This window comes from Zalophus californianus, chromosome 9 (assembly GCF_009762305.2).
Source record: "Zalophus californianus isolate mZalCal1 chromosome 9, mZalCal1.pri.v2, whole genome shotgun sequence".
In the NCBI taxonomy this organism is placed as follows: domain Eukaryota; kingdom Metazoa; phylum Chordata; class Mammalia; order Carnivora; family Otariidae; genus Zalophus; species Zalophus californianus.
This window is the reverse complement of record NC_045603.1, coordinates 61,469,675-61,496,517: the sequence shown is the minus strand read 5'-3', so window position 1 is coordinate 61,496,517 and position 26,843 is coordinate 61,469,675. Positions and strand designations below refer to the sequence as shown.

At 43.3% G+C, this 26,843-nt stretch overlaps 2 protein-coding genes across 2 annotated transcripts; both read right to left on the bottom strand.

Annotated features, from left to right (window-relative positions):
- Positions 1-6,231: 6,231 nt before the first annotated feature.
- On the bottom strand, positions 6,232-11,166 carry LOC113921555 (keratin, type II cytoskeletal 6A). Its single transcript, XM_035729203.1, has 9 exons — positions 10,627-11,166; positions 9,497-9,711; positions 9,086-9,146; positions 8,830-8,925; positions 8,542-8,706; positions 7,904-8,029; positions 6,845-7,065; positions 6,599-6,633; positions 6,232-6,485 (listed from the first exon to the last, which is right to left on the bottom strand). Exons 1-9 carry the CDS (start codon positions 11,164-11,166, stop codon positions 6,232-6,234), a joined length of 1,713 nt encoding a protein of 570 aa, XP_035585096.1.
- Positions 11,167-20,583: 9,417 nt separating this feature from the next.
- Positions 20,584-25,519, bottom strand: KRT6A (keratin 6A). The gene is made up of 9 exons (XM_035729204.1): positions 24,980-25,519; positions 23,851-24,065; positions 23,440-23,500; positions 23,184-23,279; positions 22,896-23,060; positions 22,256-22,381; positions 21,197-21,417; positions 20,951-20,985; positions 20,584-20,837 (listed from the first exon to the last, which is right to left on the bottom strand). The coding sequence occupies exons 1-9, from the start codon at positions 25,517-25,519 to the stop codon at positions 20,584-20,586; spliced, it is 1,713 nt and encodes a 570-aa protein (XP_035585097.1).
- Between the last annotated feature and the right edge of the window lie 1,324 nt (positions 25,520-26,843).

Genomic DNA, 26,843 nt, shown 5'->3' with positions numbered 1-26,843 from the left:
TTTTGTTTGTTGGGAGATTTTTGATGACTGCTTCAATTTCCTTCATGGTTATAGGTCTGTTCAGGTTTTCTATTTCTTCCTGGTTCAGTTTTGGTAGTTGATACATCTCTAGGAAAGCATCCATTTCTTCCAGGTTATCTAATTTGCTAGCATAGAGTTGCTCATAATATGTTCTTATAATTGTTTGTATTTCTTTGGTGTTGGTTGTGATCTCTCCTCTTTCATTCATGATTTTATTTATTTGGGTCATTTCTCTTTTCTTTTTGATAAGTCTGTCCAGGGGTTTATCAGTCTTGTTAATTCTTTCAAAGAACCAGCTCCTAGTTTCATTGATCTGTTCCACTGTTCTTTTGGTTTCTATTTCATTGATTTCTGCTCTGATCTTTATTATTCCTCTTCTCCTGCTAGGTTTAGGCTTTATTTGCTGTTTTTTCTCTAGCTCCTCTAGGTGTAGGGTTAGGTTGTGTATTTGAGACCTTTCTTGTTTCTTGAGAAAGGCTTGTATTGCTATATACTTTCCTCTTAGGACTGCCTTTGCTGCATCCCAAAGATTTTGAACAGTTGTGTTTTCATTTTCATTTGTTTCCATGAGTTTTTTTTAATTCTTCTTTAATTTCCTGGTTGACCCATTCATTCTTTAGTAGGATGCTCTTTAGCCTCCATGTATTTGTGTTCTTTCCGACTTTCCTCTTGTGATTGAGTTCTAGTTTCACAGCATTGTGGTCTGAAATATGCAGGGAATGGTCCCAATCTTTTGGTACCAGTTGAGACTTGATTTGTGACCTAGGATGTGATCTATTCTGGAGAATGTTCCATGGGCACTAGAGAAGAATGTGTATTCTGTTGCTTTGGGATGGAATGTTCTGAATATATCTGTGAAGTCCATTTGGTCCAGTGTGTCATTTAAAGTTTTTATTTCCTTGTTGAACTTTTGCTTAGATGATCTGTCCATTTCAGCAAGGGGGATGTTAAAGTCCCCTATTATTATTGTATTGTTGTTGATGTGTTTCTTTTCCTTTGTTATTAATTGTCTTATATAATTGGCTGCTCCCATGTTAGGGGCATAGATATTTACAATTTTTAGATCTTGTTGGATAGACCCCTTAAGTATGATATAATGTCCTTCCTCATCTCTTCTTATAGTCTTTGGTTTAAAATCTAATTTGTCTGATATAAGGATTGTCCCCCAGCTTTCTTTTGGTGTCCATTAGCATCAAATTCCCTGTATTCTTATTATTTTTTATAATTTGTTCAATTCAGGATCCAAAAAACGTCCATACCTATTTGTTTGAGTGATGTATCCTCCAAATAATCTGTCCTTTAAATCATTTAGTGTTCCATCTTTTTTTCTTGCAACTTATTTATTAAATAAACTAGGTTAGTTGTCCCATAGAATTTTTTATTCTTTGGGTTTTGTCATTGCATCCCCCAGTGTCATTGAATATGCTACTCTCTCCTCTGTGTTCCTGTCAATGGATACTTAAATCTAGAAGGGTAATAAGTTTATTTTACATATTTAAATTTTTCCACAAGTAGGTGTAGTTGAAAGTGTATAAGAATGGATATTGTCACTGGGGTGCCTGGGTGGCTGAGTCAGTTCAGTGACTGACTCTTAATTTTGGCTTCAGTCATGATCTCAAGGTCATTAAATCGAACCCACATCAGGATCCAAGCTAAGCACGGAGTCTCCTTGAGATTCTCTCCGTCTCCCTTTGCCCCTCTCCCCACTTGCATGCTCGTTCTCCCTCTCTCTCTCCATAAATAAATAAATAAATAAATAAATAAATAAATATATAGGGCGCCTGGGTGGCTCAGTTGGTTAAGCAACTGCCTTCAGCTCAGGTCATGATCCCAGATTCCTGGGATCGAGTCCCATATCAGGCTCCACCTGTTCTGTGGGGAGCCTGCTTCTCCCTCTCCCTCTGCCTGCCACTTCCCCTGCTTGTGCTCTCTCTCTGTCAAATAAATAAATAAAATCTTTTAAAAAATAAATATATATTGGGACACCTGGGTGGCTCAGTTTGTTAAGCAACTGCCTTTGGCTTGGGTCATGATCCTGGAGTCCCAGGATCGAGTCCCACATCAGGGTCCCTGCTCAGCGGGGAGTCTGCTTCTCCCTCTGATCCTCCCCCCTCTCATGCTCTCTCTCTCTCTCATTCTCTCTCTCAAATAAATAAATAAATAAAATCTTAAAATAAATAAAAAATAAATATATAAAATCTTAAAGAAAAGAACAAACATTAAAAAATGAATATTGTTACTTCAATATCTACATATTTAGACATGACTAAGTAATGCATCTCTGTCTATTAAAATAAATGCTCAAGGCAAGTCCCCAACCATGTAATTGAAGATGTTTCTGTGCTTTGCAAGGACTGTTTGTGTGTATGAGTGTGTGTGTGTGTGTGTGTGTGTGTGCACACTTCCTTTAGGTGTTCCAATTATGCTTGTGTTGAACCTACTTTATCTTCTTTATCTGTATTTCCTCTTGACTTTCCTTTAACACTCTTTGACCCCCTCAGTTCATGAAATTCTCTTTTCTCAATATTCTCCTGTATGTCCTTTATTGTGCATTTAGCATACCTATTGCCCTTTGTACTGATATTAATTTGGCCTTCATTTGCACTGTGGCTTTATTTTTCTCTCTGCCTCATATCTGACTTCTGTAAGTAATTTTTTAGCTATTATTGTCTCATCAGATGGTTTTTATTCTCAAATTTAATAAGTGTTTTTTCATTAATTTTGGCAATGTTTTATAGTAACTTTGTGCTGGTGAGTGATCATTATTTGTTTTTCATTTTTTATATTCATTTAATTTTCAAACATGTGCTATCTTTTGTGGGTCCTAGAATGGTTCTTTTCTGACTACTGCTCATCCATGAGTGAGGTGAACTCTTTCTTGACCCGTCAGTCATTTGTAGAAAGTATTCTGGGGAATGGGCTGGGCCATATGCAGGCTAACAGATTGGGTGAATAATTCTTACTCCTTCAAACACCCTACCCTACAACTGCAGAGTGCCTTACAATTCCCAGTCACTCTGCTTTTTTTTCCTTTCACCAACGAAAATGCTGCCAATAGGCCTTGTCTTTGATTTGCTATTCAATTCTACCTCCACAGTTTCTTGAAACTTCATGACTAATGGGGTCCTGCCTCAGGTCACACTCCTAGTTCTGACTGTTGCAAATAAGGGATTCTTGGATTTGCACCTAATGACTTGTCCTTCACATTGACTAACAGTGCCTGGCATATAATAAAACTTCAACATCAGGCTGCTTCTTTAGCTCATGTTCAGCAATTATTTTGACAGATAATTTCTTGTGTTCCAGGAGCTGAAATAAACAACAACAAACCAAAATAAGAAAACGGAGGAAACCTCATCTTTCGATGTTTGCATATTGTCCCTGTGACGGGATACTCCTTCACCACTTAGCTAGGCTTACTCTGAACCTAGAGATCAGTACAAGATGAATACATAAGACCTTCTCAAGACTTTGCTGAGCATGTGTCTTCCTGGATATATGCATGACTTCCTAAATTCTCTCATATATAGAGCAACATTTTAAATGTGTTAATTTCCCAAAAAGTCTCATTCCATCTTAGTCTCTAGAACTTAGATGGTCAGATGGTCTATTGTTTGTTTCTTCCTATAATCTCTTGCCCCAAGCCTCTGTGGGTTTGTAGTCTTCCTGGCAGTCCTTCCTTGTTGTGTCTCTTGCTTCTCTTTACCTACATTTGGATTTATTGAGACAAAGTTAAGAACCTTGCCTTAGTTCTTGGGAACTCCTCCAGACATGTTTGAAGAGACTTACAAAATTACTTGCAAATAGGGTCTACAACTGCTCTCTGTGGTTCAAGGTGTATGTGCTGGGGGGAATTAGAGGCAGAGGGTGGGGAGGGGGTGGAGGGTTGAAAGGAAAGAGGGAGGTTGGGGAAGAGTTCAGGAACAGGCTGCTGCCTACTCAAGACCAATATTGCAACAGGTAGAGGATAGTGCAAGTGCTAAGAAAAAATGTTAAAAAAAAAAGAGCTTTGCTATAATTTTGAAGTTGACGTTCTTTTTTTTATAAAGATTTTATTTATTTATTTGACAGAGAGAGACACAGCAAGAGAGGGAACACAAGCAGGGGGAGTGGGAGAGGGAGAAGCAGGCTTCCCGCTGAGCAGGGAGCCCGATGCAGGGCTCGATCTCAGGACCCTGGGATCATGACCTGAGCTGAAGGCAGATGCTTAACAACTGAGCTACCCAGGCGCCCCTAAGTTGCACATTCTTGATTGGGCATTTGTTTGGTTGTTATAAACTTTTGACTGTTTTCCAGAGCTCCTACAGTTTCTGGTTGGTTTTTGATGTTTTTGGGGACAGAAGAGGAGATTGGGGGCTTCCAGTCTGCCATTTTGCTATCATCGCCTGCACCATAAGATTTTAATTAAACAAATCCATGTATGTATACTGCTTTTACAACTAGTTTTTCTGTTAGATGCTATATCCTATATAATTTTCCAGGTCAGTTTTTTCCTTTCCATTATTCCTCATGAGTGTATAATAATATGAAAGTTAAATGCGCTTAGATTTTGGAACACAATCATCTCTTTATCTGTTGTTGGGAAGTTCTGACAGAGAATAAGGAGGTGTCAATGTGAGAGGCTGCCAATGTTCCTGGGGGAACACTTGGAGATGAATACGGAGAACACTGATACAGTAGGATCCAGAAGCGTTCTCTATATAGTATTGAATTGAAGAAATTTTCTCTTGTGATGTGATAGCCTGGGGGCTAGGAAGATAATGATTACTCATGAAGAAATGGGGACTGATGTGGAGGAGGGCAGCACAAGTTGAATGATAAGCCTTGCACCATACCCTGAGTTTTCATTTCCCATTCATAGAAGTCAAACTTGGCCATGACACATCAGAGGGGAGATGTGGAATCATCTCTTCCGAGGACCAAGGACTCAGCTTTATCCGTTTCCATGAAAGTCTTAGGGTGTGACAAGGTTGAAATTTCCATTCTTGTTTTGCCTTCACACTTCAAAAAATCAGCATATGAGTTATGCGCCTGAGTCTTTGGATTCTTAATTTGAGAATCTCTAGTATTTTCAATTTTTCCATGTTGTGAAGACTGTTTGGATTCACATCCATGTACATACAACTTCCCACATTTGTGCTATTTCCTAAGTATACATTTCTAGAAAGATAATTGCAGTTCAGAAGTATGTACATGTTAATTTCTCTTGAGACACCTTGTCAGGCAAATTTCTTGGTCATGAAGCTAATTCCAAGTAAAAATCAAATATCTTATCCCTTGTTAAATGTTCTTTTGATCTGATAGGCCAGAATATATTTCCCCAACTGATAATGTAGGGTTCATCCCTGGGGGATATAGTGAAGTGGTCTTAAGAGACGAGGGAAGTGAGACTAAGCCACTTCTGCCTGGTGCAGGGGATAAAAAACGGAGTATACAATGATGGTGGACCAGATTCTTCCCATTACACTTGCCAAACATTTAAATGAAGTCTTGTCTAGGAAGGAAACCTGAGTGTCAAGATGCTAAACTGCAGGCTTTTGTGCCTCTCTTAAGGAAAAGAGTGAAGTATGTGGGGATTGGGAGTATCTTTAATATGTAAAGAGGCATTTGTCCATTGAAAAGCTCAAGAGCAACTAGTGACAAATCAAGGCCATAAAATGATGCATTATATAATAAATCTGCTTTATTTAGCAATTAGAAGTAAGCAAAGAACAGAAGGAACTTCACAGGGATATAGATTCTAACGTTGTAGAACTAGTCACTTCTGCTTTCAAGACCAATGCAAGAGAGGAGGAACCTAACACTGGGAACATGGGGAATTCCGGGGTACCTGGAAGCAAAGGGCAGGTTGCCCTGTTCTGGAGTAGGACCCAGGCAGTGTTTCTGTAATGAAAATGGGCAGAGGTAATTTCCTTCTTATTCTAAGCCTCATATACAAAATAATGGAGGCAAGAGAGTAATATTTTGGTAACAAACTGAGCCCCAGTTGTGGTTATATTATGATGTAAATCAGAAGTTGACCTTTTATGGTGAGCAATGGACAATCAGGTGGGGCAGGTATAAGCAGTGAAGAGACATGAAGGCACTCAGCAACTTCAGCTCAAACTCAGAAAGTAAGAAAAGTCAGAGACAGGAGAGGAGGAGTAGCCTGAGAGAGGGCAATGCAGCTGTGGACGGGGACAACGTGGGAACAAGAGCCGATGGCAGGACTTAGTGCTTGTAGCTCTTCCTGCTGGAGGATGAGGTGGTGGTGTATTTGATGGTGGAGCTGCTGCCTCCAGAGGAGCTGAAGCCACCCCCCATGCCTCTGCCACTGCTGGAACTGAAGCCGGCTCCAAGGCTGTGGCCACTGCCATAGGAGTAGCCGCTGCCTCCGCCCAGGCCTGAGCCACCGCCCATAGCGCTGGCATTGCCGTAGCCACCAGCGCTGCCATAGCCGCCAGACACGGTGGACTGCACCACAGCTGTGAAGGGGAGAGGGACAGAGACACACAGGACACGGTGAGCTCATTCTGCCAGCCTCAGCCCAGTCAGAAGAGCACCAGGGCAAGGGAGGGAGGCGAGCAAAGGTACTTACAGATGTTGACTTGTCCAACGCCTTCCCCACTCAGCCTAGGAAGGGAGAAAACACAGGGAGCATGAGACCTCAGAGAGCTACCAGTGGATCAGAGTGGGAAGCGTTGATGTGAGGAGAGCCCATGCGGAAGCTGCCTTTGAAATGGTTCTCTGAGAGTCGCCATTATGGCCATAACTAGGGGGCCTCCTGGCCTGACATCCTGAACATGGATCCAAGATGTTTGAGGGGCTTGTGTGAGGTCCCCACCTGCACTCCTCGCCCTCCAGCAGCTTCCTGTAGGTGGCGATCTCCACATCCAGGGCCAGTTTGACATTCATCAGCTCCTGGTACTCCTTCAGCAGCCGGGCCATGTCCTGCTTGGCCTTCTGCAGAGCGTCCTCCAGCTCAACCAGCTTGTTCTTGGCATCCTTGAGGGCCATCTCCCCGCGCTGCTCAGCATCAGCGATGGCGGACTGCAGGTTGGCACACTAGAGGAGGAACACAGGAGAATGAACTTGTGATTCAGTCCTCCGGAGGAGACCAACCACACTTCTTCTTTCTAGTGAGGTAGAGTTACAGTGCCCAGATATCATAGAAAGGGACTTCTGCCTCTTTTGGCCCAGTCTTTTCCCGTTCTGCACAAGTTAGCTTGTCTGGGACCCATATGAGAAAACTTGTGCCCTTTTTTAACCATCCTGCCCTACACTGGACAAAATACCAGCAGATTTGGAAGAAATGGACCCACTCATTTCTTTTGAGTGCTGTTTCCAAAGCCAGACCAAGACCTTTTCTGAGGATCTCATGTGGATGCCACACTAACTTATACAAAATAAGGAGCATCCTCACTTAAGGGGACGAGTTTCCCATGGAGCCGTGGAGATCTTGCCTTCCTCACTCCTAAGGGATTCTAACACACTTGGGCAACACTGATCTTCACCCTGGGTCCTTGCTCAACTTTCTGTTTCAGCTGAATCTTGAGCAGATTTGTGACAATCTTGCCCCCCTTCTGGCCTCCGCTTTTCTTTCCTGACTTGTTTCTTATATTCCTAAACCAACCATTCTCCTTAAGTAATATCTTTTAAAAGCCCCAAGACTATCTTTTTACAGTCAGACTAACTGGGATTGTTGCTGTCACCTGATTGTATCATTCTGTAGTGTTGGCATCCGTGTGTCCCAACCTGTGGGAACTCACAAGGGTGGGAGCTACGGTGTCCTCCTCTCTCTGCTGTTCCCTCAATTCCCAGCGTTTCCCAAATGGTGGCTGATGACCACCTGGTGGTGTAGCAAGGAGAGGATGCTTTTACTCTCCAGAGCCCCCTACCATACCTGCTTCTTGACATGGTCGATCTCGGATCTCAGCCTCTGGATCATGCGGTTGATCTCAGCGATCTCCTGCTTGGTGTTGCGCAGGTCATCCCCGTGTCTGCCTGCTGTGATTTGCAGCTCCTCATACTGGAATCCAGAGAGAGAGAGAGAGAGAGAGAGAGAAGGTGATGTATATGGGCTTTCACATACTAACGGTGCTTTGACTTCAGAACCAGGCATTTAACACACTTGGACCTAGTGGCTTCTCCCCAAGGGATTTTAGGGAAAGTTGATGTGGCAAGGTCACTGGATACTGTACATTGATCACAGACCCTCTTTCTAATGGACCACTGACTGCCTAGTTCAGTTGGGGACCAGCAATGTTCTGTATCCTGTTTCTGAGGGCCAGCATCAGGATGAAGACAAAAGCAAAGATCACTAGGTCCTTATCTATGTAGCTCTCCTCCTGCACTTGGGTTCTTTGACCTATTGAACTTGGACATAAATTCTGTAATTGCCTGCTCTATGAGTGCAGGATACACATCCAATGAGAAAACATCAGCTTCCTTGCAGCCGACTTCCCAGCGAAGTCTGTAGCCTTGCTGGCGTTCAGGTAGGGGACCCAGGCATTCCTGGGCAGCTGTCAACTCAAGGCTCACCTTGCTCTGGTACCAGGACTCAGCCTCAGCCCGGCTCCTCTGAGCGATCTCCTCATATTGGGCTTTGACTTCAGCGATGATGCTGTCCAGGTCCAGGTTACGGTTGTTGTCCATGGACAGGACCACAGAAGTGTCTGAGACGTGGGTTTGCATCTGAGCCAGTTCCTGCAGAGCAGAAGATCGTCAGATCATCTTTTCCCGTGGCATTCCAGAGGTATCCAACCCCGAGATCTTCCACCCTTTGCAGAGCCCCATCACAGCAAATAAAAGAGGAGTGGAGATGCTTACTGCGTCATACAAGGCTCTGGTGAAGTTGATCTCATCTGTGAGAGTGTCTACCTTGGCTTGCAGTTCAACCTTATTCATGTAGGCAGCATCCACATCCTGGGGAATAAGCCAACACCTTGGAGTGAGTCAGCTGAGCCCTCCTTCCCAGTCTGAACACCTTTTAGTCTCCCCATCTATTCCCCTCTGGATGTGTGCAAAGACCCAGAGTCCTCTCCCTCTACAAAGGAACACGATCCCCAGATCTTTATCAGCTCACCTTCTTCAGAGTCACAAATTCATTCTCTGCCGCTGTGCGCTTGTTGATTTCATCTTCATATCTAGAATTAGAACAGGGTAAGACACAATTGGGCCAGTGGCGAAGACGATACAGCAAGATCAGCTTGGGATCCCAACTTTCCATAAAACAGATACATCCAAATTGAGCTTTCCTGCCATTGAGCCACAAAAACGATTTTTGGGTGCTCCCTCAATTCCTCCTATCTTTTCTCTCCCCATCCACCTCTGTGGCCCATTTGTTCTTTCGGGGTTGTTTTTAGGTAATAATTGTGATTTTCATTTCCATGGGCCTGTTTCCCTATGGAACCATGCCCACCTCTGGACCTGGTCACCTGGTAGTCTTCAAGTGTGCACTTCAGGGAACTGAGCCCCTTTCTCTCCTTGAACTCACTTGTTCTTGAAGTCCTCCACTGTATCCTGCATGTTCCTCAGCTCTGAGTCCAGGCGGCCTCTCTCCCCCAGGATGCTGTCCAGCTGTCTCCTGAGGTTGTTGATGTACTGCTCAAACAAGGGCTCCAGGTTCTGCCTTACGGTCTTGGTGCCCTGCTCCTGGAGCAGAGTCCACTTGGTGTCCAGGACCTTGTTCTGTTGTTCCAGGAACCGCACCTGGAGGAAGACAAGGTGGTTACTTGCCGGAGAAAGCAAAGGAGAAAGAGATAGGAGTTGTCAGGTGCCCAGGCATGCCTGGGATGTCACCCAGCTCCTGGGCTACTACAGAGCATGTACAGAGGATCAGGCTGACAGTGTTGGGCCCCCAAACCTATTTCCTTCCCCCCCCCCAGTGATCCTGCTGTGAAATTCTTCCATCACCTATGAGGTTTTCTCACCGGCTAAGCTATGCAGCCTATCAGTGACATTCAGCATTTCTTCTGTTTTCGTGGAACAGCACAATCACACATTTCCCTGTTACATTGCACAAAGTTCTTTTTAAATCATACCTCAGTTAAAGGCATATTAAATGTGCAGAATCTAATGATTAAGTCCAATTTAGTCAATGATTGAATTCCAATCACTAAAATTTCTGTTTTGGTACATGGTTCTCCTCTGCAACAAATGCTCTAATCGTCATGCTCTGGTTCTACACAGTTAGTATTTCTATGGATATATAAATGTGTCAAATCCAGGCAGAAATCCCTTTCTTTTCTTTTTCTTTTCACTCTTTTCCTCAGGCCCAGAGTCCTTGAGGAGATTTCCGCCGGCATTATTTTTTAGTCTCTAGGACTCTTCAGAAGGTAAAGCTAACCCATTCCGTTCTCTGACTGCCTTATTTTGCTTCATGCTTATCAAAAGTTGAGTATTCTTCCCTGACAGGGATGAAGGACACTTAAGAGACCCAGTGGTTTTAAATGATCTCCATCACCTTCTGCCTGTTGTGGACATGGAGCCCAACCGGCACCCCAGGGGAGAGCTAGTCTCAGTCCCCTTCTCCCTCCCTCCTGAGTCTCCCCCTGGTAGGACATTCGTTGGTTGTCTAGTCTGGGGACTCTGAAATCGCAGCGGAGGCAGGTCTTCCTGGCTCACCTTGTCGATGAAGGAGGCGAACTTGTTGTTGAGGGTCTTGATCTGCTCCCGCTCCTCAGTCCTCACCCGCTGGATGGTGGGGTCGATTTGCAGGTTCAGAGGAGTGAGGAGATTCTGGTTGACGGTGACCTCTTGGATGCCTCCAGGGGGGCACACAGGGAAGCCAGAGCCCCCATAGCCACCAGCAAAGCCAGGTCCACCACCGAGCCCAAAGCCACCCCCAGCTGCACCGCCAAAACCAAATCCACTTGCGGCTCCACCTCCATAGCCAAAGCCACCTCCAACTCTGCCACCATATCCGCCATTGATGGCACAGCTGCCCCCTCCGATGGAGATCCTCTTGGAGCCACCCAGGCCATAGAGGCTCCTGCTGCCAAAGCCGGCTCCTCCACACACTCCACCGAGGCCACCACTGCCCCTGGAGCGGGACACGGAGACGCTGCTGAAGCCAGAGCGGCAGACCCCTGGGACTCTGGCTGAGCCGGCGCTGAAGCCACGGTGGCCAATGCTTTGGCTCCTCATGGTGGATTTGCTAGACATGGTTCCTGAAGAGGACAAGGCTGAAGAAAGCGTGAGAGGCTGGAGGGTAGAGCTGAGAGGAGCAGATTAGTGAGATGAGCCTCCCGGCAGCAGTTTATATATGGTAGAAATGGGTTGGGCTCCGTCCTGGAAGGTGAGCTTGCAGATTGGGAAGGGTTGGGCTTTACAAACAGTGATGTCACATCTGGATTATTAGAAAGTTATGAAATACGAAGATTGCATTTTTGGCTTCCTTTAGTCAGGGAAAAATATCTCCTGTCTTCCAGCTTTGACTTGATCTCAATACAATGAGACTATTCTTAATTCACTGAGCTAGGAGTTAGTCACTCTCTCAAACAAAGCATCTGCATGTTATGTTTGTGCATCAGACGTACTAAGTGCTTTCCCCTCCACCTGTGTTGTACCCAGCAGAAATAGGAGATGGGAATATCTTTTGCATATACCTTTTTAAAAATATTCTTGTTCTTTTTCATAATTAGTAATGTTAAATATGACTTTTTTCCTTTTATGTAAAATTTCACCCACATAGAAGAGTAAAATAACAACATAATCGGTCCCTATGTTCTTATTACCTAGCTTTATAAAAGTCATTATCTCATGGTCCATCTTACAGCTTCCATATTCCTACCCTATTCCTTAGCAACTGTAAATTATTTGAAAATAAATACCAGAGATCATATTGTCTCTTTGGTATATAATTCCATATTTATGACTAAATGAGAGACTTTTTAAAAAAATATAACCAAAATATCATTTCCATATCTTAAAAATTTGTATATTCATTAATATCAACAAGTATCTATTTAATCTTCAGATATTCCTGTTAGGATTGTTTATGTTTTATATTTTGGTTGTCCGTATCAGGACCCAAATAAGCTCTATACATGTCGTACGTGGGTAATATGTCTTTTAGATCATATGTCTTTCAAATCTTTTAAGTCATTAGATCCTCCTTCATAATTTTCTTACTTTATTTGTTAAAGAAACCAGGTTATTTGTCCCACGTAGTGTTTCATTCTTGGAGTTTTTTAACTGTGTGTTCATGGTGTCTCACTTAACACCCTACTGTCCTCCTTTCATACCCCATAAAGTGATAGTTAAAACTAGGAACTTAATATGCTATGTATCTAAACATTCCAGATGTAGATGTAGTACACTGCCTATTTACATACTGAATATTATTACTTACACACTTATTTGTATGTTTAAAAATTGAAGAAGTAATAGATGTTCAAGGAACAAATACATGCTCCAGGCCATTGCCCAGCCAGCCAATTCCCATATACAGATGCAAGTCATGTTCCCAGTTCCTGTGTATCTTTGTAGTAACCTCACTTGGATATGTTTCTGTGTTTTTCCTGGCGTATGTGGTGTGTGTGTGCGTGTGTGTGTGCATGAGAGAGGGAGAGAGAGGTGGAGACAGATATTGGGCAGGATTGTGTATGTACAGAGGGAACCCATACTGTTAAAAAAGTATATATTGTATGCATATTTATGTATATATAAAACCCACCCATATATATTCTCTTTTCAGTTACACCTGTGTTGTATTTATTGGTTTTTTTCTCTTCATTCTCCCTCAGTCCTCTGTGATGGCTGCTTCCTGCCTGCTTGCTCCCCTCCCCTCCCCCTGCCTCCCCTTCTGTGTCCATTACTGTACATTCAGCAATGCCTTGGCCTCCTTGTCTGCTTCCAGCTTTGTCTTCATTTGCATTATGGCTGTCTTGTTTCTTTGCTCCTTTTCTGAACTCTACAAGCTCACATTTTCTTCTTTATTATCCCATTCATTTACCTCTTCATTCTCTTATTTTATCATGGTGTCTATTTCATTGAGTTTTGGGTAATATTTTATTGGAACTTTTTTCTGTTGAGTGTTTTTCCCCTGCCTCTTGTTTTTCCAGTTCCCTGCATTTTTTAACATAAGGTATCTATTGTGGGTCCTGGAATGGCTCCTTTTTGACCAGTGCTCATCTCTGAATGAGGTGAGCCCCTTCTGGACCTGCCATTTGCAGGAAGTCTCCAGGGAGGGGGGGCCAGGGCCATATCCAGGCTAACAGGGATTCTCATCATGACAGAGTTGTGCGAATAATTACTTTACACTTCAGTTCAGACAAAACAAAGGTCACTGGAGAGTGGCTCACAACTCATTCTCAGGCTTCTTTGCTTCACCAACAAAATGCTGCCAATTGGCCTCGACTGATTCCTTATTCAGCCCTGCCTTCACAGTTTCTAGAAACTTCATGACAAATGGGGTCCTGCCTCCGGCCCACACACCCAGTTCTGACTGTTGCAAACAAGGGATTCCTGGATCTGCACTTGATGAAGTGTCCTTTACCGTGACTTGACAGGAGCTCCATGAGTCAGCAGTGGCTGTCATGTAGGGAAACCTGCATTAGCTTTGTTTGCTGTTCCTTTGTGGTTACCATGCTGTTTGGTTTGATTTGTCAGTTGGTTGAGAGTGTTCTTCACTGAGATCTGTGGCTGTGGCCATTTTCTCTCTGAGTTTTCTTAACAGCTGTGCTTGCATGTCTTTATTTCTGTGTGAATATTCTTCTTTTTGTTTTTAATTTAAGGAATTTAAGATCTTTTCATTTTGATGGTTGAGGGTGGAGCTTACCTTTGTGTTTCTTGTTCTTCTTGTCATTTTCAGGTAATTTCTGAGAAGGGGGATATGCCTCCCTTTCATCTGCTAGGTTCCATTCAGAAGTCTCCCATTCACATATTTATATTTAAAACATCATATTAACCAAAATATCAAGCTCATAACTTAAAGTAGAACTATTATTTTTTCCTCTCGCACACTTCCTGAAAACAAGTTTATTCAGTGCAGATGTCTTTGTCCTCAGGGCCTCTCTTCCCCAGACTTCCCACGTTGGGAGTTACCCGACAGTTTTCTACCGGACATCATATTTACCGTCCGTAGAAATTTAACCCTAAATTAAATGTTCTCCTCAGTATGACAGCTTACTTAATTGCTTAAACAAAATTTGTATCATTGAACATTTTGAGTGGATACAATCACAGAGAATAGCATATAAACCGCCAGGTGCCAATCACCCAGATTAAATGATTATCAATGTTTTCTCATTACTGTTTCCTCTAATCCCCCTTCTTTTTTATATCTAAATCCTCAACTACTTTTGTTGAAGTAAGTTAAAGGAAATCCAGACATCGAGGCATTTCACTTGTAAATACTCGCAGGCAGGTCTAAGGAATAATGACTTTTTAATCTAACTGCATAACAGTACTATAGCTCTCTTCAATAGTCCTTTTTAAATGATATCTAATAGCCACCTATATTTGAATTTCTCTGATTATCTTAAAGATGTCATTTTATCCTGGTTTGCTGGAAGCAACATCTTAACTAGGTTCACATACTGCATTTGTCTGCCATGTCTCTTAAGGTTCTTTTATTTGATAACAACTCCTTCCTTTTCTTTCATATGCCATTGATTTGTGGAGAAATTGGTTTTTTTCTATAGAATGTCTACATTCTGGATTTGGCTTATTGTTTCCCGTTGGTGTCACGTAACTTCTAGCTCCAGGGTTCCTGCATACTAGTAGCTGTACTGGAGTTGATTAGATTTATTTCCATTGTTTCAAGCAACACCAGTGCTAGATGTGCTCTGTGCTCTGTACTCCAGATTGCATTAGATCATGAGGTACACAATACTAGTTGTCCAATTTTTAGTGATATTAGGACTGATCAGGTGACTTCTGTGTTTCGGCCCCATCCCTCCATTGAAAAGTACGTAATAAAATTTCATCTAAGATTGTAGTATTCATGGATCACTTCCTAGACTCACTATTTCATTAGGGGCTGCAAGATGGCAACTTTCTGATTTTATCATCCTTCCTCTGCATTTATTAGCCAAGGCTCATCTACAAAGAAGGACTCCTCAGGTTTACTCTTTAGGTAAACTAATAGTTAATTCATCCAGGAGAGTCAAAATAAGTACTTGATTCTTTCCCTTTTAAAATCACTTTTTAGACTAATGGATTCGGAGTCTAGCAATTTCCAAAGGTAATCAAGGAAGCTTTTAGTGTGTAATTTAATTTTTGGTATAATTATAAATTCACAGTTTAAAAAACGTACATTTGATATGTTTTAGTGCATTGCAGCCATTAGTCCTTTGGGTGCTTAAAGTGTCCCATTTTAGGCCAAGGGGACATCTACTTCCAGAGATGGACGCCTCAACCCCTTTCTCCTCCTATCCTTAGATCTGCCAGCTTTATATAAAGTCAAATACAATGGATAGGTAGCAAGGAAGGGATGCTTGTTTGTAAGGAAGGACGTTTGTGGGGATTGCCCCCTGGGGCATGGAGCAGGGCAGAGCCTGCTCTCAAATCCTCGCTGAAGCATTCCCTCCCCTGACTATGCTGCACCCTTCCCTGCTATGAGATGTGATTCCATGCATTAGATGTGCTCAGAATTCTACCTAAATGCAGCTGGAATCTATGTTGAACTGCCCAGTAGCAATCATGCTGGATCACAGAGGATTCAGGTATGGTAGACTTTGGGTATGTTGTCTAACTAGCAAAAAGTTCTACTTGAGGGTGTTATTAAAATGTATTTCCTATCTTTTCCAGATACATGGACTCTGTACTGAAGACGGCAATTGGCTAGGCTTCTTAGTCAAATCCAATATCTAACCACCAGTGGTTCTGAGGGCTCATTCCTTGCCTCAAAAACAAGTCTTTGCTGTTGCAAAAGAAATCCATTCCCTCTTATTCAGTCCTCAGTGGGGAAAATAAAATCCAGTGGTTTTTTTTTTTTTTTTACAAGGGCTTTAAATCTAGAGTTAAATCTTTTCTCTCTTTGTAGCAAAAAGCATAACCACATTTAATCTCAGATCTCCTATAATTAGGACATCATTGGAAGACTCTTTTTTTTCTCTTTTGAAATATCTTTCAATGATGAAAAGAATACATGCTCAACATTTAAATATTCAGAAAGTACACAACTTAGAATAAATACAAGTTATTTAGGTTTACACCAACTTGAGATAACCAGTATTATTGTTTTAGCATATGTCCTTCAGTTATTTCTCTGTCTCTGTCTCTCTCTCTCCACCTTAGTTGTGTTACAATTTTGTTTACAAATTTAGCATTAGTTAAACATACAGATGTCACTTTGAGCCCCACATCTTAAGCATTTTTGTAATAAACTTTTTTTTAGAATAATTTTAGATTTACAAAAAATTTGTGAAGATAATACAGAGAGGTCCTGTAGAACCCACACACCCAATTTCTCTATTATTAATACCTCACATTAGTATGGTACATTTGTCACAGTGAAGGAATACACACACACACACACACACACATATACATATACACACATATATATATATAATATATAATTATTAACTAGTCCATACTTTATTTGGATTTCTTCAGCTTTTACCTAATGTCCTTTTTTCTATTCTAGGATCTCATCCAGGATACTACATTACATTTAGTCATTATGTCTCCTTAACTCCTATTGGCTGAGACTGTCAGGCTTTTCTTGTTTCGATGACCTTAAAAGTTTTGAGGAGCAGTAGCCAGATATTTTGTAGATGTCCACATTTAGGATTTGTCTGATGTTTTTTCATGATGACACTGACGTTATGGGATTTTGAGAGGAAGACCGCAGACATGATATTGCCATTCTCATCACATTGTATCAAGGGTACATGCTATTGACATGACTTATCACTGTTGATGTGAACCTTGATCATCTGGCTGAGGAAGTGTTTGTCAGATTTTTGTAAAGTTATTATAAAGTTATTCTTTTACCCCTTTCCTTCATACTCTTTGGAACAAAACCATGCATAGCCCACACTTGGGAGGGGAGGAGTTATTCACTACCTGCTGGAAGGGGAAGCACCTATGTAAATAATTGGGAATTCTGCATGAGAGTAGTCTATCTTCCCTCATTAATTAATTAATTTAATCATTTATTCATATCAGTATGGGCTTATGATTATTTATTTTATATTTTGCATTACAATCCAATATTTCTTCCTTCCTTTCATCCTCCCTCCCCCCTCCCTCCTTCCCTCTTTCCTTCCTGGTACAAATTGTTCCAGTTTGGCCATTAGGAGCTCTTTCAGTGGGCTTTTTGATTATTTCCTAAATTTTTGGCACTGAAATATGCTCTAGGGTTATTTTGTATATTTCTTTCCCCCAGTCCTAGAACCAGTCATTTCTCCAGGGAGCTTTCTTTATTCCTAATGGTATTAGTCAGGGTTTTCCAAAGAAACAGAACCAAGCAGACATATATATATCTATGCATATATATGCATAGATAAAAAAACACATTACAGATTTATGACATATACAATACACATAATTACATGTACATACATATAATTATATATCATAAATCTATAGTAAATAAATGTTTTATATATAATATATATCACATGAGCCAATTCCTTATAATAAATCTTTTTTGCATCTATCTATCTATCTATCTATGATCTTTGTATGCATGTATATATATATACAAAAAGAGATTTATTACAAGCCATTGGCTTGTGGGATTATGGAGGCTGGCAAGTCCAAAATCTGCATAGCTGCTATTCCAGTTCAAGTCCAAGTGCTGGCAGGCTGTTGCAGAGCCAGGAAATGTTGGTGTCCCAGTTTGAAGGCCATCAAAGCAAGAGAATGGCTTATTTAGGGGAGGGTCAGCCTTTTGTTCTCTCCAGGCCTTCAAAGGATTGGATGCAGCCCACCCACATTATGGAGAGCAATCAACTCCATACAAACTACCAGTTTAAATATTAATCTCATCTAAAAACATCCTGACAGAAATGCCCAGAATAATTTTTGACCAAATATCTGGGCACCTTGTGGCCTAGTCAACTTTACACATAAAATTAACCATCACACTAATATTGGGTCATGGAATTAGAAACCAAGATCTGGGTGCCAGGTGTGCTACTGGAGTGTCATTGTTTCCAGGTGCCCTTAGGTGGTGGAGTAAAAAACCAAAGTGTATATTCTAGCATTTCCCTGCATATACACATATCTATAAATGTTACCATATGTAACCATCGGTATCTCTACTAAACTAACCATAAGTTCATGCTGATGTCTACATCTTTAATTCGTTACCATAAAGATCATTTTAGCTTTCTCCTTTGCTTATATGTAAACTCGCACCAACAGTGAGAAACCTGGCTCTAAGCATCTGCCATCCATTTATTTAATTTTTCAATGCCAGTATATGTGTATAGTGGCCTCACAATTATTATACCTTATCCCTGTGGGAATCAACCTTATCAACTACAGTGTTTACTATAGTTCCTCTTAGCCTTTAGTCTTACAGATTCGACTCATTTCCAAAGTTACTTAGGTCAGCCTTTTTTTTATCTCCAACCCCTTTCATGAGGTTGTTTCATACATTTGTAATACAGTAGTTCTTTTTTCCACGTTTTACATTCCATCGTGGGATTGCTCAATCTCATAAATTATTCCTTTTTAATTTCAAATATTAAAGTTCACTCTTGTGCTACAAAATTCTGTGAGTTTTAACAAATTCAGAGTGCTGTGAATTCACCATTACAGTATCATACAGAAAAGTTTACCCTAAATAAGTCCTCCTGTGCTTCACTTATTTAACCTTGCAAAAGTCTTTTGCCTTTCCATATAAATTTTAGAATCAACTTGTTGATAATCAACAAAAGAGCTAGCTAAAATTTCAATTGAGATTGTGTTGAATCTATATAGGAAACTGGGAAGAACTGACATCTTAATAATACTGAATCTTCTAATCCATAAATATGCAATATCTATTCATATTTGCACTTTTGATTTCTTCCATCAATATTTTATAATTTTCCACACATAGGTGCTCTTCATATTTTATTAGATTGATACCTAAGTACTTAATTTTTTGGTACTACTATAAATGATGCTTTTTTTATTTCAACATTCAGTTCTTTATTGCTGGTATATAAAAAAAAAATGACTTTTTTAATAGTAATCTTGTGTACCACAACTTTGCTATACTGGCTTGTGTTTTCCAGGAGATTTTTTACAAAGTCTTTCAGATTTCATACATAGACTATCATGTCATCTGGGAATAAAGACAGCTTTATTTCTTCACTTCTAATCTGTATAACTTATATTGCTTTCTCTCATCTTATTGCACTGGTTAGAACTTTCAGTACGATGTTGAATAAAAGTGGAGAAAGAACACATGCTTGTCTTATTCTCAACCTCAGAAGAAAAGGGTCCAGCCTTTCACCAGTAAGTGTGATGTTAGCTATAAGTTTTTTTTAATGTTCTTTACTAAGATGAGGAACTTGTCCTCTATGAGAAGCTTATGAGTTAAGGAAGAGGGAGTTTCCATTCTTATTCTGCCTTCACACTTCAAGAAATCAGCATCTAAGTTTTGTGCCTGAGTTTTTGGACCCTTAATTTGCCTAGCTGTAGAGTTTTCCATTTTTTCATTTTGTGAGGATTATTGGAATTCACATCCACATACATACACCCTCCTGCATTTGTACTAGTTTTTCAGGATACATTTCTAGAAGTATAATTCCAGTTCAGGGATATACACAATTTAATTTTTCTTCATACACATTTTCAGGCAAATTTCTAGGTCATGAAGGCAACTGCAAGCAAAAATCAGATATCTTATTCTCTTGCCGATGTTCTTTTGCTATAATTGGACAGTAATATATTTCTCTGGGCATTAGGGGTGGTCACTGGGGCAGGTGGCAGAGAAGTCTTGGAGACCAGGTTAGAGAGATTAAGCCGCTACTACCTAATACAGGCAGTAAAAATAATTTTATAATGATGGTAGACCAGATCCCTGCCACTCCACTTGCCAAACATTTATATGGAATCTGATCTGGGAAGGAATCCTGAATATCAGGATACCAAATGGCAGTTTGTTGAAACTGTCTGAAGGAAGGGAGTAAAGTACATGGGTATTGGGAGTATCCATCACATAAGGCATTTGTCCAATGAAAAAGCTCAAGAATCAAAAGTGATAAAGCAAGTCAATACTACACCATACATTATATTATAAATCTGCTTTATTGCAATTAGAAGAGAGCAAAGAACAGAAAACATCACAGGGAAACAAACCCTGTTTATCACACACCTGGTTACTTGTGCTTTCATAACCATTGTGAGGGAGGTCCTCAGTATTTGAAAGATGGTGAATTCCTGGGCCAGTTAAAGCAAGAAGAAGTTGTCCTATTCTGGAGTAGGACCCAGGCAGTGACCTCCTGTAGGTGAGCGATGGAAGCTCAGGTGGAGCATGTAGAGACAGTGGAGAGACATGAAGGCACTCAGCAACTTCAGCTCAAACTCAGAAAGTAAGAAAAGTCAGAGACAGGAGAGGAGGAGTAGCCTGAGAGAGGGCAATGCAGCTGTGGACAGGGACAACGTGGGAACAAGAGCCGATGGCAGGACTTAGTGCTTGTAGCTCTTCCTGCTGGAGGATGAGGTGGTGGTGTATTTGATGGTGGAGCTGCTGCCTCCAGAGGAGCTGAAGCCACCCCCCATGCCTCTGCCACTGCTGGAACTGAAGCCGGCTCCAAGGCTGTGGCCACTGCCATAGGAGTAGCCGCTGCCTCCGCCCAGGCCTGAGCCACCGCCCATAGCGCTGGCATTGCCATAGCCACCAGCGCTGCCATAGCCGCCAGACACGGTGGACTGCACCACAGCTGTGAAGGGGAGAGGGACAGAGACACACAGGACACGGTGAGCTCATTCTGCCAGCCTCAGCCCAGTCAGAAGAGCACCAGGGCAAGGGAGGGAGGCGAGCAAAGGTACTTACAGATGTTGACTTGTCCAACGCCTTCCCCACTCAGCCTAGGAAGGGAGAAAACACAGGGAGCATGAGACCTCAGAGAGCTACCAGTGGATCAGAGTGGGAAGCGTCGATGTGAGGAGAGCCCATGCGGAAGCTGCCTTTGAAATGGTTCTCTGAGAGTCGCCATTATGGCCATAACTAGGGGGCCTCCTGGCCTGACATCCTGAACATGGATCCAAGATGTTTGAGGGGCTTGTGTGAGGTCCCCACCTGCACTCCTCGCCCTCCAGCAGCTTCCTGTAGGTGGCGATCTCCACATCCAGGGCCAGTTTGACATTCATCAGCTCCTGGTACTCCTTCAGCAGCCGGGCCATGTCCTGCTTGGCCTTCTGCAGAGCGTCCTCCAGCTCAACCAGCTTGTTCTTGGCATCCTTGAGGGCCATCTCCCCGCGCTGCTCAGCATCAGCGATGGCGGACTGCAGGTTGGCACACTAGAGGAGGAACACAGGAGAATGAACTTGTGATTCAGTCCTCCGGAGGAGACCAACCACACTTCTTCTTTCTAGTGAGGTAGAGTTACAGTGCCCAGATATCATAGAAAGGGACTTCTGCCTCTTTTGGCCCAGTCTTTTCCCGTTCTGCACAAGTTAGCTTGTCTGGGACCCATATGAGAAAACTTGTGCCCTTTTTTAACCATCCTGCCCTACACTGGACAAAATACCAGCAGATTTGGAAGAAATGGACCCACTCATTTCTTTTGAGTGCTGTTTCCAAAGCCAGACCAAGACCTTTTCTGAGGATCTCATGTGGATGCCACACTAACTTATACAAAATAAGGAGCATCCTCACTTAAGGGGACGAGTTTCCCATGGAGCCGTGGAGATCTTGCCTTCCTCACTCCTAAGGGATTCTAACACACTTGGGCAACACTGATCTTCACCCTGGGTCCTTGCTCAACTTTCTGTTTCAGCTGAATCTTGAGCAGATTTGTGACAATCTTGCCCCCCTTCTGGCCTCCGCTTTTCTTTCCTGACTTGTTTCTTATATTCCTAAACCAACCATTCTCCTTAAGTAATATCTTTTAAAAGCCCCAAGACTATCTTTTTACAGTCAGACTAACTGGGATTGTTGCTGTCACCTGATTGTATCATTCTGTAGTGTTGGCATCCGTGTGTCCCAACCTGTGGGAACTCACAAGGGTGGGAGCTACGGTGTCCTCCTCTCTCTGCTGTTCCCTCAATTCCCAGCATTTCCCAAATGGTGGCTGATGACCACCTGGTGGTGTAGCAAGGAGAGGATGCTTTTACTCTCCAGAGCCCCCTACCATACCTGCTTCTTGACATGGTCGATCTCGGATCTCAGCCTCTGGATCATGCGGTTGATCTCAGCGATCTCCTGCTTGGTGTTGCGCAGGTCATCCCCGTGTCTGCCTGCTGTGATTTGCAGCTCCTCATACTGGAATCCAGAGAGAGAGAGAGAGAGAGAGAGAGAGAAGGTGATGTATATGGGCTTTCACATACTAACGGTGCTTTGACTTCAGAACCAGGCATTTAACACACTTGGACCTAGTGGCTTCTCCCCAAGGGATTTTAGGGAAAGTTGATGTGGCAAGGTCACTGGATACTGTACATTGATCACAGACCCTCTTTCTAATGGACCACTGACTGCCTAGTTCAGTTGGGGACCAGCAATGTTCTGTATCCTGTTTCTGAGGGCCAGCATCAGGATGAAGACAAAAGCAAAGATCACTAGGTCCTTATCTATGTAGCTCTCCTCCTGCACTTGGGTTCTTTGACCTATTGAACTTGGACATAAATTCTGTAATTGCCTGCTCTATGAGTGCAGGATACACATCCAATGAGAAAACATCAGCTTCCTTGCAGCCGACTTCCCAGCGAAGTCTGTAGCCTTGCTGGCGTTCAGGTAGGGGACCCAGGCATTCCTGGGCAGCTGTCAACTCAAGGCTCACCTTGCTCTGGTACCAGGACTCAGCCTCAGCCCGGCTCCTCTGAGCGATCTCCTCATATTGGGCTTTGACTTCAGCGATGATGCTGTCCAGGTCCAGGTTACGGTTGTTGTCCATGGACAGGACCACAGAAGTGTCTGAGACGTGGGTTTGCATCTGAGCCAGTTCCTGCAGAGCAGAAGATCGTCAGATCATCTTTTCCCGTGGCATTCCAGAGGTATCCAACCCCGAGATCTTCCACCCTTTGCAGAGCCCCATCACAGCAAATAAAAGAGGAGTGGAGATGCTTACTGCGTCATACAAGGCTCTGGTGAAGTTGATCTCATCTGTGAGAGTGTCTACCTTGGCTTGCAGTTCAACCTTATTCATGTAGGCAGCATCCACATCCTGGGGAATAAGCCAACACCTTGGAGTGAGTCAGCTGAGCCCTCCTTCCCAGTCTGAACACCTTTTAGTCTCCCCATCTATTCCCCTCTGGATGTGTGCAAAGACCCAGAGTCCTCTCCCTCTACAAAGGAACACGATCCCCAGATCTTTATCAGCTCACCTTCTTCAGAGTCACAAATTCATTCTCTGCCGCTGTGCGCTTGTTGATTTCATCTTCATATCTAGAATTAGAACAGGGTAAGACACAATTGGGCCAGTGGCGAAGACGATACAGCAAGATCAGCCTGGGATCCCAACTTTCCATAAAACAGATACATCCAAATTGAGCTTTCCTGCCATTGAGCCACAAAAACGATTTTTGGGTGCTCCCTCAATTCCTCCTATCTTTTCTCTCCCCATCCACCTCTGTGGCCCATTTGTTCTTTCGGGGTTGTTTTTAGGTAATAATTGTGATTTTCATTTCCATGGGCCTGTTTCCCTATGGAACCATGCCCACCTCTGGACCTGGTCACCTGGTAGTCTTCAAGTGTGCACTTCAGGGAACTGAGCCCCTTTCTCTCCTTGAACTCACTTGTTCTTGAAGTCCTCCACTGTATCCTGCATGTTCCTCAGCTCTGAGTCCAGGCGGCCTCTCTCCCCCAGGATGCTGTCCAGCTGTCTCCTGAGGTTGTTGATGTACTGCTCAAACAAGGGCTCCAGGTTCTGCCTTACGGTCTTGGTGCCCTGCTCCTGGAGCAGAGTCCACTTGGTGTCCAGGACCTTGTTCTGTTGTTCCAGGAACCGCACCTGGAGGAAGACAAGGTGGTTACTTGCCGGAGAAAGCAAAGGAGAAAGAGATAGGAGTTGTCAGGTGCCCAGGCATGCCTGGGATGTCACCCAGCTCCTGGGCTACTACAGAGCATGTACAGAGGATCAGGCTGACAGTGTTGGGCCCCCAAACCTATTTCCTTCCCCCCCCCAGTGATCCTGCTGTGAAATTCTTCCATCACCTATGAGGTTTTCTCACCGGCTAAGCTATGCAGCCTATCAGTGACATTCAGCATTTCTTCTGTTTTCGTGGAACAGCACAATCACACATTTCCCTGTTACATTGCACAAAGTTCTTTTTAAATCATACCTCAGTTAAAGGCATATTAAATGTGCAGAATCTAATGATTAAGTCCAATTTAGTCAATGATTGAATTCCAATCACTAAAATTTCTGTTTTGGTACATGGTTCTCCTCTGCAACAAATGCTCTAATCGTCATGCTCTGGTTCTACACAGTTAGTATTTCTATGGATATATAAATGTGTCAAATCCAGGCAGAAATCCCTTTCTTTTCTTTTTCTTTTCACTCTTTTCCTCAGGCCCAGAGTCCTCGAGGAGATTTCCGCCGGCATTATTTTTTAGTCTCTAGGACTCTTCAGAAGGTAAAGCTAACCCATTCCGTTCTCTGACTGCCTTATTTTGCTTCATGCTTATCAAAAGTTGAGTATTCTTCCCTGGCAGGGATGAAGGACACTTAAGAGACCCAGTGGTTTTAAATGATCTCCATCACCTTCTGCCTGTTGTGGACATGGAGCCCAACCGGCACCCCAGGGGAGAGCTAGTCTCAGTCCCCTTCTCCCTCCCTCCTGAGTCTCCCCCTGGTAGGACATTCGTTGGTTGTCTAGTCTGGGGACTCTGAAATCGCAGCGGAGGCAGGTCTTCCTGGCTCACCTTGTCGATGAAGGAGGCGAACTTGTTGTTGAGGGTCTTGATCTGCTCCCGCTCCTCAGTCCTCACCCGCTGGATGGTGGGGTCGATTTGCAGGTTCAGAGGAGTGAGGAGATTCTGGTTGACGGTGACCTCTTGGATGCCTCCAGGGGGGCACACAGGGAAGCCAGAGCCCCCATAGCCACCAGCAAAGCCAGGTCCACCACCGAGCCCAAAGCCACCCCCAGCTGCACCGCCAAAACCAAATCCACTTGCGGCTCCACCTCCATAGCCAAAGCCACCTCCAACTCTGCCACCATATCCGCCATTGATGGCACAGCTGCCCCCTCCGATGGAGATCCTCTTGGAGCCACCCAGGCCATAGAGGCTCCTGCTGCCAAAGCCGGCTCCTCCACACACTCCACCGAGGCCACCACTGCCCCTGGAGCGGGACACGGAGACGCTGCTGAAGCCAGAGCGGCAGACCCCTGGGACTCTGGCTGAGCCGGCGCTGAAGCCACGGTGGCCAATGCTTTGGCTCCTCATGGTGGATTTGCTAGACATGGTTCCTGAAGAGGACAAGGCTGAAGAAAGCGTGAGAGGCTGGAGGGTAGAGCTGAGAGGAGCAGATTAGTGAGATGAGCCTCCCGGCAGCAGTTTATATATGGTAGAAATGGGTTGGGCTCCGTCCTGGAAGGTGAGCTTGCAGATTGGGAAGGGCTGATCTTTACAAATAGTGAGATCAGCCCCAGCCTCTTAAAGGTATGAAATATGAGGATTGCTTCTTTGGCTTCCTTTAGTCATGGAGAAAGTCTCCTGCCTTCCAGCCTTGATGATCCCAACACAATAAGGCTGAATATGAATTCACTGAAGTCATGAGTTAGTCATGTTCTCAAACAAAGGAGACAAGGAACTGATCTGTGATAATTGTCCCTTCCTTCTGCTTACTCAGACACTCCTCTGTGTGCCCCCTTCCCACACAGGTTTTCTCCTCTACCAGCACCACCCTTCCCATCAGGGTGGGACTGACTCTGAGTTCTTATAGGCATTTGCCCAAAGGCCTGAGCAAGAAGTGGCCTGCAGTGTTTTTCACCATGTTTCTACCTGTCCTTCTGGAGCTCCTGGCTGTTCTTCCTGGTGGCCTGGGCATGGAAATGGGGGCTATTTCGGGGACATAATCCTCCTTTGAAAAGCGAAGGGACAGAAGAGTTTTTACACTGGGCAGTCAGCATTTGCTCTCTGTGCTGTGTGATAAGCTGGCCAATGGCAGTTTCCTGAGCGCACAGGAGACATCACCAAAGGCCACTCGCTAGAGACCTGACTTCTGCACCTCCATCTTCAGTGCTTGCTTCCCACTGATCTTGTATTATGCAAACTTTTCCTTCCAACTGGCCTCCACATACCTTTTTCTCTCCTGGTTTGGAATTTTCACTTAGAACCTAAGGAATCTAAAATGAGTAGGACATAAATCATTGAGGAATTCACTGAATTTTTATTTTAACAGACTTTGATGCTTCTTAGGAATCAAGAGGCAGACACTTCAATGGGGTGTGTACAGAAAGTCGAGGGGCATATAGAAACAGTGAATCATAAAAATGTGCCCTTACATGTGTGATTACGTCACAAGTAAATTCCAAATTTCTATTTCTAATCTCAGCACTTGAAATTTGAAATGGCTACACACCTCAGGGAAAGAGGGCTGTGAGTGAGTGTGGTGTTTGGCCTGGAGAGGAATGAGGTCCATTTTTCCCAGCCCACACATTAAGTGCTGAGCACCAGGAGCACTGAGAACAGTTACAAGCAGGCCATTCTGTGAGAAGGGTAAATGGCAACCAGCAGAGGAACGACAAACTCACACATTAAGATGACTTGAGAAAAGCTCTTGTTA